This window comes from Pseudophryne corroboree, chromosome 1, assembly GCF_028390025.1.
Source record: "Pseudophryne corroboree isolate aPseCor3 chromosome 1, aPseCor3.hap2, whole genome shotgun sequence".
Taxonomy (NCBI): domain Eukaryota; kingdom Metazoa; phylum Chordata; class Amphibia; order Anura; family Myobatrachidae; genus Pseudophryne; species Pseudophryne corroboree.
In genome coordinates this window covers 472,489,072-472,501,326 of record NC_086444.1, presented here as the reverse complement: position 1 = coordinate 472,501,326, position 12,255 = coordinate 472,489,072, and the positions used below count along the sequence as shown (strand labels likewise).

General features: G+C 44.6%; 2 protein-coding genes across 8 annotated transcripts in view; one reads left to right on the top strand and one right to left on the bottom strand.

Moving 5' to 3' along the window:
• The window catches only part of CDC14B (cell division cycle 14B), a 358,395-nt gene that overhangs the window by 143,577 nt on the left and 202,563 nt on the right, over positions 1 to 12,255 (bottom strand). For all 7 annotated transcript variants that reach the window (XM_063913731.1, XM_063913732.1, XM_063913730.1 and 4 more), the window contains exon 4: positions 11,376 to 11,468. In XM_063913731.1, coding sequence (XP_063769801.1) covers positions 11,376 to 11,468 — 93 coding nt within the window. The remainder of the gene's footprint in view (positions 1 to 11,375; positions 11,469 to 12,255) is intronic.
• Positions 1,310 to 3,936, top strand: LOC134932085 (zinc finger protein 862-like). Its single transcript, XM_063926146.1, has 3 exons — positions 1,310 to 1,468; positions 1,555 to 1,661; positions 1,753 to 3,936. The coding sequence occupies exons 2-3, from the start codon at positions 1,560 to 1,562 to the stop codon at positions 3,934 to 3,936; spliced, it is 2,286 nt and encodes a 761-aa protein (XP_063782216.1). The 5' UTR covers positions 1,310 to 1,468; positions 1,555 to 1,559.

The window sequence follows — 12,255 nt, the reverse complement described above, 5'->3', positions numbered from 1 at the left end:
TGCTGGTACTGAGAGTAAACAGTGCGGCTTTCATCCGAGGGAGCTTGAGTTTGTTAAAGTGTTTTGTTCTTCCACAGAAAGCTGGCTCATCCTCATCCTCATCCTCGTCTCTGTGTACTCCATCACGTTAAGCAATCCACTGCATCAACTGGCGCATCACTCCACACCACAGGCTCCAAAGTGGCATATTCTGGCTCCTTCTTTGATCCTCTCGGCATCCCCGGAGTCCTCAATTTGCCTCAGGTGAGTATGCTGGTACTGAGAGTAAACAGTGCGGCTCTCATCCTAGGGAGCTTGAGTGTGTTAAAGTGTTTTGTTCTTCCACAGAAAGCTGGCTCATCCTCATCCTCATCTCTGTGTACTCCATCACGTTAAGCAATCCACTGCATCAACTGGCGCATCACTCCACACCACAGGCTCCAAAGTGGCATATTCTGGCTCCTTCTTTGATCCTCTCGGCATCCCCGGAGTCCTCAATTTGCCTCAGGTGAGTATGCTGGTACTGAGAGTAAACAGTGCGGCTCTCATCCGAGGGAGCTTGAGTGTGTTAAAGTGTTTTGTTCTTCCACAGAAAGCTGGCTCATCCTCATCCTCATCCTCATCTCTGTGTACTCCATCACGTTAAGCAATCCACTGCATCAACTGGCGCATCACTCCACACCACAGGCTCCAAAGTGGCATATTCTGGCTCCTTCTTTGATCCTCTCGGCATCCCCGGAGTCCTCAATTTGCCTCAGGTGAGTATGCTGGTACTGAGAGTAAACAGTGCGGCTCTCATCCGAGGGAGCTTGAGTTTGTTAAAGTGTTTTGTTCTTCCACAGAAAGCTGGCTCATCCTCATCCTCGTCTCTGTGTACTCCATCACGTTAAGCAATCCACTGCATCAACTGGCGCATCACTCCACACCACAGGCTCCAAAGTGGCATATTCTGGCTCCTTCTTTGATCCTCTCGGCATCCCCGGAGTCCTCAATTTGCCTCAGGTGAGTATGCTGGTACTGAGAGTAAACAGTGCGGCTCTCATCCTAGGGAGCTTGAGTGTGTTAAAGTGTTTTGTTCTTCCACAGAAAGCTGGCTCATCCTCATCCTCATCTCTGTGTACTCCATCACGTTAAGCAATCCACTGCATCAACTGGCGCATCACTCCACACCACAGGCTCCAAAGTGGCATATTCTGGCTCCTTCTTTGATCCTCTCGGCATCCCCGGAGTCCTCAATTTGCCTCAGGTGAGTATGCTGGTACTGAGAGTAAACAGTGCGGCTCTCATCCGAGGGAGCTTGAGTGTGTTAAAGTGTTTTGTTCTTCCACAGAAAGCTGGCTCATCCTCATCCTCGTCTCTATGTACTCCATCACGTTGACCAACCATTGAACCAACTGTGCATCACTCCACACCACAGGCTCCAAATAAGCATATTGATCCTTCTTTGATCCTCTTGGCTTGAATGACAGGAGACCTCAACTTGTCTCAGGTGAGTTTGCTGGTACGGAGAGTACAGTGGCTCTCATTCTAGGGAGCTTGAGTGTGTTAAGTGTTTTTATTTTTTTTTATTTTTAGAAAACATGCCTACTCTTAAAAGGAAAGTGAAAGAACATGAAAGAAAAACCAAGGAAATAGGCAAAAAATGTTTGAAAATCAATCAAATGTTTTCAGGAAAAAAGAAGGTAGGAAAACATTTACATACACCCATTTTAAACCCCTGTAAGAAAGTGTAACAAATATTTGAATTTAGATTATGATTTTTATTAATTACAGAAAATAAATGCAGCAGAGTTAGATCCTGTACCCAGCACCTCTGATCCTGTACCCAGCACCTCTGATCCTGTACCCAGCACCTCTGATCCTGTACCCACAGATAATCAATGCACTTCCCAAGATAATTCACTGGCCACAGTTAACACAAATTGCAGCAATGTAGATGACTCGGTATCGACGTCATGTAATGTCATTGTTAATGAAAACACCATAGATGTGCATTCTCAATCCTCCATCTCTCTTGCCAACTGTTCTCAGAATTTAGAGTGTGACACCTCACCCCCTATTATTTTGGATGATGACCTATCTGAAGAAAGGTGCTCTTCTAATGAAGATACAGATATAATAAATGACATTGGGGTTAGTGCTTCTCCAAAAAAAAAGTCAAAACATAAAGTTGGTTTCCAAATAAAATGGAAAAGAGAGTTTCCGTGGCTTAGTTGTAAAAAAAATGGTGAAAGAGAATCTCTACTCTGCAAGCTGTGTTTAAAACATCTGTTGAACGACACAAAATACAACAAATCTCCATGGATGAATAGTGGGATGAGCACAGTAAGGCGCGATAAAATTAAGGAGCATTCTGTTTCCGAGATGCACAAGGCAGCAATGCAAACTGAAATAATCGGTTGTAATGCTGAGGCTTCACAGAACAGAAAAAATAGACCAGAGTCAGAGGAATTCAAAGCTGTGGAATGTGCTATGAAGTGCCTGGATTTTCTAATCCAGCATAATATACCACATACAACTGTTTTTAAACCATTTGTTGTTTTCTGTATAGAAGAATTAAAGTCTCCAGTTTTAGCCCCTCTGAACAAATCTAAAAATGCCTCATATACAAGCTACCAAACAATCAACGAATTTGTTAATTCGATGGCCAGTGTTCAAAGAGAGAAAGTTATCTTGTCTTTACAGAAGAGTCCATCATTTTCAGTTATGTCAGATGAAACTACTGATGTCAGCAACAGAAAACACTTGGCAACTGCTGCAAAATATATAAAAGATGGAGAAGTCAGTGTGTCCTTTATTAATGATACAGAAATTCCAGATGGAAAATCAGAAACTATTTTCAATGCTCTTTCACAGACTATAGAAGACTGTGGAGGGTTTGAGAAATTAGTAGGCTTTGGAAGTGACGGCGCCAGTTCAATGGTTGGTCACCGTGATGGAGTAGCAGCCAAACTAAAGGCCAAAAATAATAAGATTATTTCAATACATTGTCACAATCATCGTTTAGCTCTTGCAACAAAAAATACATTTGAATCTTTGAATCCTTTCCTGAAAATGGATGAAGTATTAACAAGTATTTACAAATACTATAAATACAGCTCTGTGAGGAGCAAAACTTTGGAAGAAATACAAAGAGTATTTACTAAATGTAAGGGAACAAAAATAAAAAAGGCTAGCCACACAAGATGGCTATCACATGAAAATGCTATTAATTCAATAAGAATTAATTATCATTCGATCATTGTCGATTTGGAAAATGCTGTTGTAACTGGACAGTCAAGGACTACAAGTGGTGTGAGTGGGCCAACTGCTGAAGGACTTCTCAAACATCTGAAAAATTTTCATTTTTTTCAATTAATTCACTTTCTTTGTGATGTACTGAGCCTGCTTTCCAAATTAGTTTTAATCTTTGAAAGAAGAGATATTGACTTGTCTACAATACACAGCAATGTTTCCATTACGCTTGGTGCTTTGAAAAATTTAAAGCGTAAGCCTGGGGGTCAGTTTTGCAGGAACCTGGAAAATGCTGCAAGAAAAATAGGAATTCAGGCTCCTATAGCAGCAGAAAATTGTAAGTTTGAAGAAGATGCAAGGTGTTTTCTAGATCTATTGGTCCAAAACATTTCAGAGAGGATGCATAATATAGCTATACTTGATCATCTAAGTGTCTTAGATATGAGGCATCTTAATGCAGACAAAGGTGTGGGATTTTATGGTGTGGCCGAAATGGCACAGCTTGCTGATTTTTATCAACTGGACGAAGATCTTCTGTTATCAGAATGGGAAGACTTTAAATCTGTATTCTTACAAACGGAAGAAGAAAATTCTGATAATGAAAGATTGTCCATGGTCAACGTGTACAAGACTTTAGAAAAATCTGAAGACAATTGGCGTAGCATTTCCTCTAATTCAGAAACTTGTTTCAGTTGGCTGTGTTCTACCACTCTCAACTGCTGAAGTTGAAAGAACTTTTTCGCAAGTTAAATTAATCTTAACAGATCACAGAAACCGTCTCAAGGTGGAAAATGTCAACAGCATATTAGCCATTAAGCTAAATGGCAAGGTAAACTACAGAGAGGCGGTAAAGCACTGGATGAAAAAGCAAAGAAGAATATTTTCTTGTAGACCACACACAGCTGGCCACCGACCACACTCTACAATCAGAAACACCTGTACTGTAGATTGTGAGCAACAACCAAGGACAACGCACATAAACTGACCCACCCAAGCTACTTGGAGCCCAACTTTCCAGTTCAAAAAGGTGAGTACCAAGTAAATGTGGGAGGAGGGAGAGTATTCCTACTTAGAGGTGGTGGAGTGGCCCTAGTATGTCCATAATCCTGTTATCAGAGTCCCTTTTCTGCTGTGTTCTTTAGTTCTTCAAAGCACAAGCCCTTATTTTTGTGGGGAAGAATTGTACGAGACTAAAAATCTATGGTGGTCTTACAATTCTACTCCAAGGAATAAGCTGTGCTTTGAAGAACTAGGAATGCAGTACAAATGGACTCTGATAACATGCAGTCAGTTTATGTTGTATGGTTCTGTTTCAGCTTCAGCACAGCGCCTAAGAGGATATTTACAGCCAGTGACAAGACGGCATCCGCCTGAGCCTGCATAAATAGTTGGACAGCTGTGGCGATTGCTCTTCTTCAGTTACCAAATCTGCACTCAACATTTCAGATGACAACCGAGGACTCTGCACCTGAGCCACCCAAGCTACTTGGAGCCCAACTTTCCAGTTCAAAAAGGTAGAGTACCAAGAAAATGTGGGAGGAGGGAGAGTATTCCTACTTAGAGGTGGTGGAGTGGCCCTAGTATGTCCATAATCCTGTTATCAGAGTCCCTTTTCTGCTGTGTTCTTTAGTTCTTCAAAGCACAAGCCCTTATTTTTGTGGGGAAGAATTGTACGAGACTAAAAATCTATGGTGGTCTTACAATTCTACTCCAAGGAATAAGCTGTGCTTTGAAGAACTAGGAATGCAGTACAAATGGACTCTGATAACATGCAGTCAGTTTATGTTGTATGGTTCTGTTTCAGCTTCAGCACAGCGCCTAAGAGGATATTTACAGCCAGTGACAAGACGGCATCCGCCTGAGCCTGCATAAATAGTTGGACCCTTCTGTTTTGAACAGCTGACACCTACATCTACTCCAGATGACCTGTAGGACGTTTGATCAGCTACCTGCATCCAATCCACATGGTACTATTATTATAACTTGTATAAAATGCTAGGATTAGTGTTTATTTTAGCACCTTCACAACCTGTGCAGTTCCTCCTGCCTGGGGTGTCGTTCTGTACTCTAGTGCTTCTATCACAAGTCTACCACTGAAATAAAGACCAGAGTGATAGAAGCACCAGAGCAGAGGACGACACCCCTGGCAGGAAAGAATAACTGCACAAGTTGTGACAGGTGCAGGATGATAGAACACTGTAGTTGTAATCTATACAGTAGAGCTACATTGGTGATGAATGGACCACAAATACTTTTATTTAACACTCTTCACTTTCAAATCCTTGTCCGCATGTAAAAGGTAAACATTAAATAAAATGGGTGCACAAACAAAAAACCATGAGTCTTTGTACTCATTTTTAGTTAAGACACATGTCTAAGCATTACAGTATGGACATAATCGTGCCCTCCCGAATGAAAAATGTGCCCTCCCGAATGAAAAATGTGCCCTCCCGAATGAAAAATGTGCCCTCCCCGTGATCAGCACCCTGCCCTAAAAAATTCCTAGAGTGAACACTAGGTTACCAAGTCCTTCTTGGCCAATCCGGAGCCCGAATATAGTGCTTACTCCTCTCCATCTTATAATTCTCAGTACCTTGGGTATGAGAGGCAGAGGAGGGAACACATACACTGACTGGTACACCCACTGTGTTACCAGAGCGTCTACAGCTATTGCCGGAGGGTCCCTTGACCCGGCGCAATACTTGTCGAGTTTTATAAACATGTGGAAGACTTCTGGGTGAAGTCCCCACTTGCTGACAGTGCCATCACATGATTTTCCGCCCAGCGAAGAATCCTTGCAGCTTCTGCCATTGCCCTCCTGCTTCTTGTGTCACCCTGTCTGTTTACGTGGGTGACTGCCGTGATGTTGTCCGAATGGATCAACTCCGGGTGACCTTGAAGCAGAGGTCTTGCTGAGCTTAGAGCATTGTAAATGGCCCTTAGCTTCAGGATATTTATGTGAAGTGATGTCTCCAGGCTTGACCATAAGCTCTGGAAATTCCTTCCCTGTGTGACTGCTCCCCAGCCTCGCAGGCTGGCATCCGTGGTCACCAGGACCCAGTCCTGAATGTCGAATCTGCGGCCCTCTAGAAGATGAGCACTCTGCAACCACCACAGGAGAGACACCCTTGTGCTTGGTGACAGGGTTATCCGCTGATGCATCTGAAGATGCGACCCGGACCATTTGTCCAGCAGGTCCCACTGGAAAGTTCTTGCGTGGAATCTGCCGAATGGGATTGCTTCGTAGGAAGCCACCATTTTCCCCAGAACCCTTTCATTGATGTACTGAGACTTGGCTCGGTTATAGGAGGTTCCCGACTAGCTCGGATAACTCCCTGACTTTCTCCTCCGGGAGAAACACCTTTTTCTGGACTGTGTCCAGGATCATCCCTAGAAACAGACGACGAGTCGTCGGAATCAGCTGCGATTTTGGAATATTGAGAATCCAATCGTGCTGCCGCAACACTACCTGAGATAGTGCTACACCGACCTCCAACTGTTCCCTGGATCTTACCCTTATCAGGGAATCGTCCAAGTAAGGGATAACTAAAATTCCCTTCCTTCGAAGGAGTATCATCATTTCGGCCATTACCTTGGTAAAGACCCGGGGTGCCGTGGACCATCCATACGGCAGCGTCTGAAACTGATAGTGACAGTTCTGTACCATAAACCTGAGGTACCCTTGGTGAGAAGGGTAAATTGGGACATGAAGGTAAGCATCCTTGATGTCCCGAGACATCATGTAGTCCCCTTCTTCCAGGTTCGCAATCACTGCTCTGAGTGACTCATTCTTGAATTTGAACCTCCGTATGTAAGTGTTCAAGATTCTAGATTTAGAATCGGTCTCACCGAGCCGTCCGGCTTCGGTACCACAACAGTGTGGAATAATACCCCGTTCCCTGTTGCAGGAGGGGTACCTTGATTATCACCTGCTGGGAATACAGCTTGTGAATGGCTTCCAAAACTGCCTCCCTGTCAGAAGGAGACATCGGTAAAGCCGACTTTAGGAAACGGCGAGGGGGAGACGTCTCGAATTCCAATTTGTACCCCTGAGATATCACCTGAAGGATCCAGGGGTCTACTTGCGAGTGAGCCCACTGCGCGCTGAAATTCATTGAGACGGGCCCCCACCGTGCCTGATTCTGCTTGTAAAGCCCCAGCGTCATACTGAGGGCTTGGCAGAGGCGGGAGAGGGTTTCTGTTCCTGGGAACTGGCTGATTTCTGCAGCCTTTTTCCTCTCCCTCTGTCACGGGGCAGAAATGAGGAACCTTTTGCCCGCTTGCCCACGAAAAGACTGCGCCTGATAATACGGCGTCTTCTTATGTTGAGAGGCGACCTGGGGTACAAACGTGGATTTCCCAGCTGTTGCCGTGGCCACCAGGTCTGAAAGACCGACCCCAAATAACTCCTCCCCTTAATAAGGCAATACTTCCAAATGCCGTTTGGAATCCGCATCACCTGACCACTGTCGTGTCCATAACCCTCTACTGGCAGAAATGGACAACGCACTTAGACTTGATGCCAGTCGGCAAATATTCCGCTGTGCATCACGCATATATAGAAATGCATCTTTTAAATGCTCTATAGGCAATAATATACTGTCCCTATCTAGGGTATCAATATTTTCAGTCAGGGAATCCGACCACGCCAACCCAGCACTGCACATCCAGGCTGAGGCGATTGCTGGTCGCAGTATAACACCAGTATGTGTGTAAATACATTTTAGGATACCCTCCTGCTTTCTATCAGCAGGATCCTTAAGGGCGGCCATCTCAGGAGAGGGTAGAGCCCTTGTTCTTACAAGCGTGTGAGCTCTTTATCCACCCTAGGGGGTGTTTCCCAACGCACCCTAACCTCTGGCGGGAAAGTATATAATGCCAATAACATTTTAGAAATTATCAGTTGTTATCGGGGGAAAACCCACGCATCATCACACACCTCATTTAATTTCTCAGATTCAGGAAAACTACAGGTAGTTTTTCCTCACCGAACATAATACCCCTTTTTGGTGGTACTTGTATTATCAGAAATGTGTAAAACATTTTTCATTGCCTCAATCATGTAACGTGTGGCCCTACTGGAAGTCACATTTGTCTCTTCACCGTCGACACTGGAGTCAGTATCCGTGTCGGCGTCTATATCTGCCATCTGAGGTAACGGGCGCTTTAGAGCCCCTGACGGCCTATGAGACGTCTGGACAGGCACAAGCTGAGTAGCCGGCTGTCTCATGTCAACCACTGTCTTTTATACAGAGCTGACACTGTCACGTAATTCCTTCCAACAGTTCATCCACTCAGGTGTCGACCCCCTAGGGGGTGACATCACTATTACAGGCAATCTGCTCCGTCTCCACATCATTTTTCTCCTCATACATGTCGACACAAACGTACCGACACACAGCACACACACAGGGAATGCTCTGATAGAGGACAGGACCCCACTAGCCCTTTGGGGAGACAGAGGGAGAGTTTGCCAGCACACACCAGAGCGTTATATATATACAGGGATAACCTTATATAAGTGTTTTTCCCCTTATAGCTGCTGTATTTTTAATACTGCGCGTAATTAATGCCCCCCTCTCTTTTTTAACCCTTTCTGTAGTGTAGTGACTGCAGGGGAGAGCCAGGGAGCTTCCCTCCAACGGAGCTGTGAGGGAAAATGGCGCCAGTGTGCTGAGGAGATAAGGCCGCCGAGAAGGGGGCGGAGCCTATCTCCCGTTTTTCTGTGTATTCTGGCAGGGGTTAAATTCATCCATATAGCCCAGGAGCTATATGTGATGCATTTTTTTGCCATCCAAGGTGTTTTTATTGCGTCTCAGGGCGTTCCCCCCCCAGCGCCCTGCACCCTCAGTGACCGGAGTGTGAAGTGTGCTGAGAGCAATGGCGCACAGCTGCAGTGCTGTGCGCTACCTTGTTGAAGACAGGACATCTTCTGCCGCCGATTTTCCGGACCTCTTCTGTCTTCTGGCTCTGTAAGGGGGCCGGCGGCGCGGCTCTGGGACCTATCCATGGCTGGGCCTGTGATCGGTCCCTCTGGAGCTAATGTCCAGTAGCCTAAGAAGCCCAATCCACTCTGCACGCAGGTGAGTTCGCTTCTTCTCCCCTTAGTCCCTCGATGCAGTGAGCCTGTTGCCAGCAGGTCTCACTGAACATAAAAAACCTAAAACTAAACTTTTCACTAAGCAGCTCAGGAGAGCCACCTAGTGTGCACCCTTCTCGTTCGGGCACAAAAATCTAACTGAGGCTTGGAGAAGGGTCATAGGGGGAGGAGCCAGTGCACACCAGGTAGTTCTAAAGCTTTACTTTTGTGCCCAGTCTCCTGCGGAGCCGCTATTCCCCATGGTCCTTACGGAGTCCCCAGCATCCACTAGGACGTCAGAGAAATAACTACATTTAGATTTGTATTCCTACATTACCACTAACAAATACAAAATAAGCCGATAAAACCGTTCTACTACATAAAAGGTTTTCCGCTGCATTTTAAGAATGTTTAAGCTCAACAAGGTTTCTAAGATTGTCAATTCCAGATGATTATGCAACAATTGCTACAAAACTTAATTTTGGATGTGTGTTTACAGGTTTATTAGGTTTCTATAAGAACCTTATAGGGTAATGTATCAAATTTTCCAAAAAGAGAACAAGTGGGAAGTTGTCTATCAGCTTGTATGTATCACGTCATATAATGAACTACATAAATGATAGCTAAGAGCGGATTGGATGCTATGGACAAATTCTCCACTGGTCTTCTTTCGAAGGTTCGATACATCGCCTCCTTAGACATTAGTTAGGCTTCAGTGAATTCTGGGTAGTAAAGGACTCCATAACCGTGCACAATGATCCACATAAAATCATTACCTTTTCTAAAATTATGGCTAAAGTTTAAGTTTGTTTTTTCTTTGAAGGACTAACAGAATTTTTGCAGTGACAAAAAATCTAAAGTGGGCGGTATCCTATTACATGCGGTAATTTACTGCATGGTAAAAATTGCCTTTTTAGACCAACAGCCCTATATGGCTATCCAATTATAGCCCGTTTTTACCATGCGGTAAATGACACGTTATTGGGCAATAATACACGAGATCCTGGACCCATGTGCCATCAGCTAAACAAAGGGGCCTCCAGGGGCTGCTTATCGGGGATTCTGCTTTAATCCCCGATTTGGGCCATATTATGGGGTTAATTAGATAGCCACATGGGGATACATTAGCTGCAGTAATTTACCACAGCTAATAGAATAACACCCTAAGTATCTTATTAGAATGTGAATGAAATTAAATACCATCATAATGAAACTGCAGCCTTTTAGCAGAAAACAGCTGGTAACAGAATAGCTAGTACTCAAGCTGCACAGCAATTGTACAGTCAGTGCTGGGCCACACACAGCAGCCTAGCGGGTCCCGATAAACAGGACCAGCTTGGCCGGGAGGGGAAAGGGGAGGGGGGGGTTGTGTACACACAGATCCTGTTTTGCAGGATCCCGCAGAACAGGATCTGGCCAGTGACACACGGTATTTAGTGTGGCACAGCCGCACTGTGTGAACACATACATTGAATTGTGTGTGTTCTCTATGAAATCCTGCCATCCTGTCATCCGGCCCGACTGCAGCATGCTGCGGGTCGGAGCCGGTTGGACTGCAGCACATATGTGGGCACCTGCATAGACGCCCATGTGCCATCTCCTTGTGGCCAAGTGGGTCCCACTGAACGGGACCCGCTTGGCCGCTATGTGTGGCCGTAGCCTAAGAGTTCTATCAAAGTGTATATCCCAGCCACTGTTTTATGTTAAGCAACACGTATTTATATCTTTTTAACAAAACCTCCTAATGGCTAATTAACAGTTTTAATTGTTTGGAAAAATGTGAGGTAGTCCATGGCTCTGTAAAGTGGTTTTAATAGGCAGCAAGTTTTCCAAATATACCCTAAGGTTCTGTATGAAGTAGTTAGAACATGTTCAAACACAGATACGCTGGACATACAAGTCCAGATGTACTAAACCTTTGAGAAGGATAAAGTAGCAGCCAACCAGCTCCTAACTGCCATGTTACAGGCTGGGTTTGAAAAAGGACAGGTAGCAGTGGATTTGTTGCTACTTTATCTCTCTCCAAGGCTTAGCACATCTGCCCTATATTGATAAACAAGTGCAAAGTTAGTTCTGTACTTACAGCATAACATCCTATTAAAAAGGCAGCATTGGCTTGTTTCTTGGGGTCATTGCTGGTGTAATGAACGATTTTCTTCTTCGCTGAACAAAACGACTAAAATAAAATAATGTTGGCAAGTCAGGAGTGTAATAAAGAAGCTGTTTACAGCCACAAAGTAACAAACATATCTGTAACATTTAGGAATGAAAACAAACTATTCCGATAGCATGTAAGGCAGTGTACCAAGTGCTGTTATCTCTAAAACTAACCCATCTTACTGGCTTGGGCTAGGCATATCAATTGAGGCCAAAGAAGAAAATGCAGAGCAGGCCTACATGTTGCTAGACAAACCAAAAATCAGCCAGGTATTTGTTAGAGGTTGGCTAGTACCGAATCCGCACCAGAAATCTACATTCAATACAGTGATAACCTAGTCATTGAAATAATAAGAATTTACTTACCGATAATTCTATTTCTCGTAGTCCGTAGTGGATGCTGGGGACTCCGTCAGGACCATGGGGAATAGCGGGCTCCGCAGGAGACAGGGCACATCTAAAAAAGCTTTTAGGTCACATGGTGTGTACTGGCTCCTCCCCCTATGACCCTCCTCCAAGCCTCAGTTAGGTACTGTGCCCGGACGAGCGTACACAATAAGGAAGGATCTTGAATCCCGGGTAAGACTCATACCAGCCACACCAATCACACCGTACAACTTGTGATCTGAACCCAGTTAACAGTATGATAACAAAACGAAGTAGCCTCCGAAAAGATGGCTCACAACAATAGTAATAACCCGATTTTTGTAACAATAACTATGTACAAGCATTGCAGACAATCCGCACTTGGGATGGGCGCCCAGCATCCACTACGGACTACGAGAAATAGAATTATCGGTAAGTAA

What these genes read in the sequence shown, in the direction of transcription:
- LOC134932085 (XM_063926146.1), top strand. Translation starts at nt 1,560, where the DNA reads ATGCCTACTCTTAAAAGGAAAGTGAAAGAACATGAAAGAAAAACCAAG. An exon ending in TGTTTTCAGGAAAAAAGAAG is followed by an intron (nt 1,662 to 1,752) that starts GTAGGAAAACAT and finishes TATTAATTACAG; the next exon opens with AAAATAAATGCAGCAGAGTT.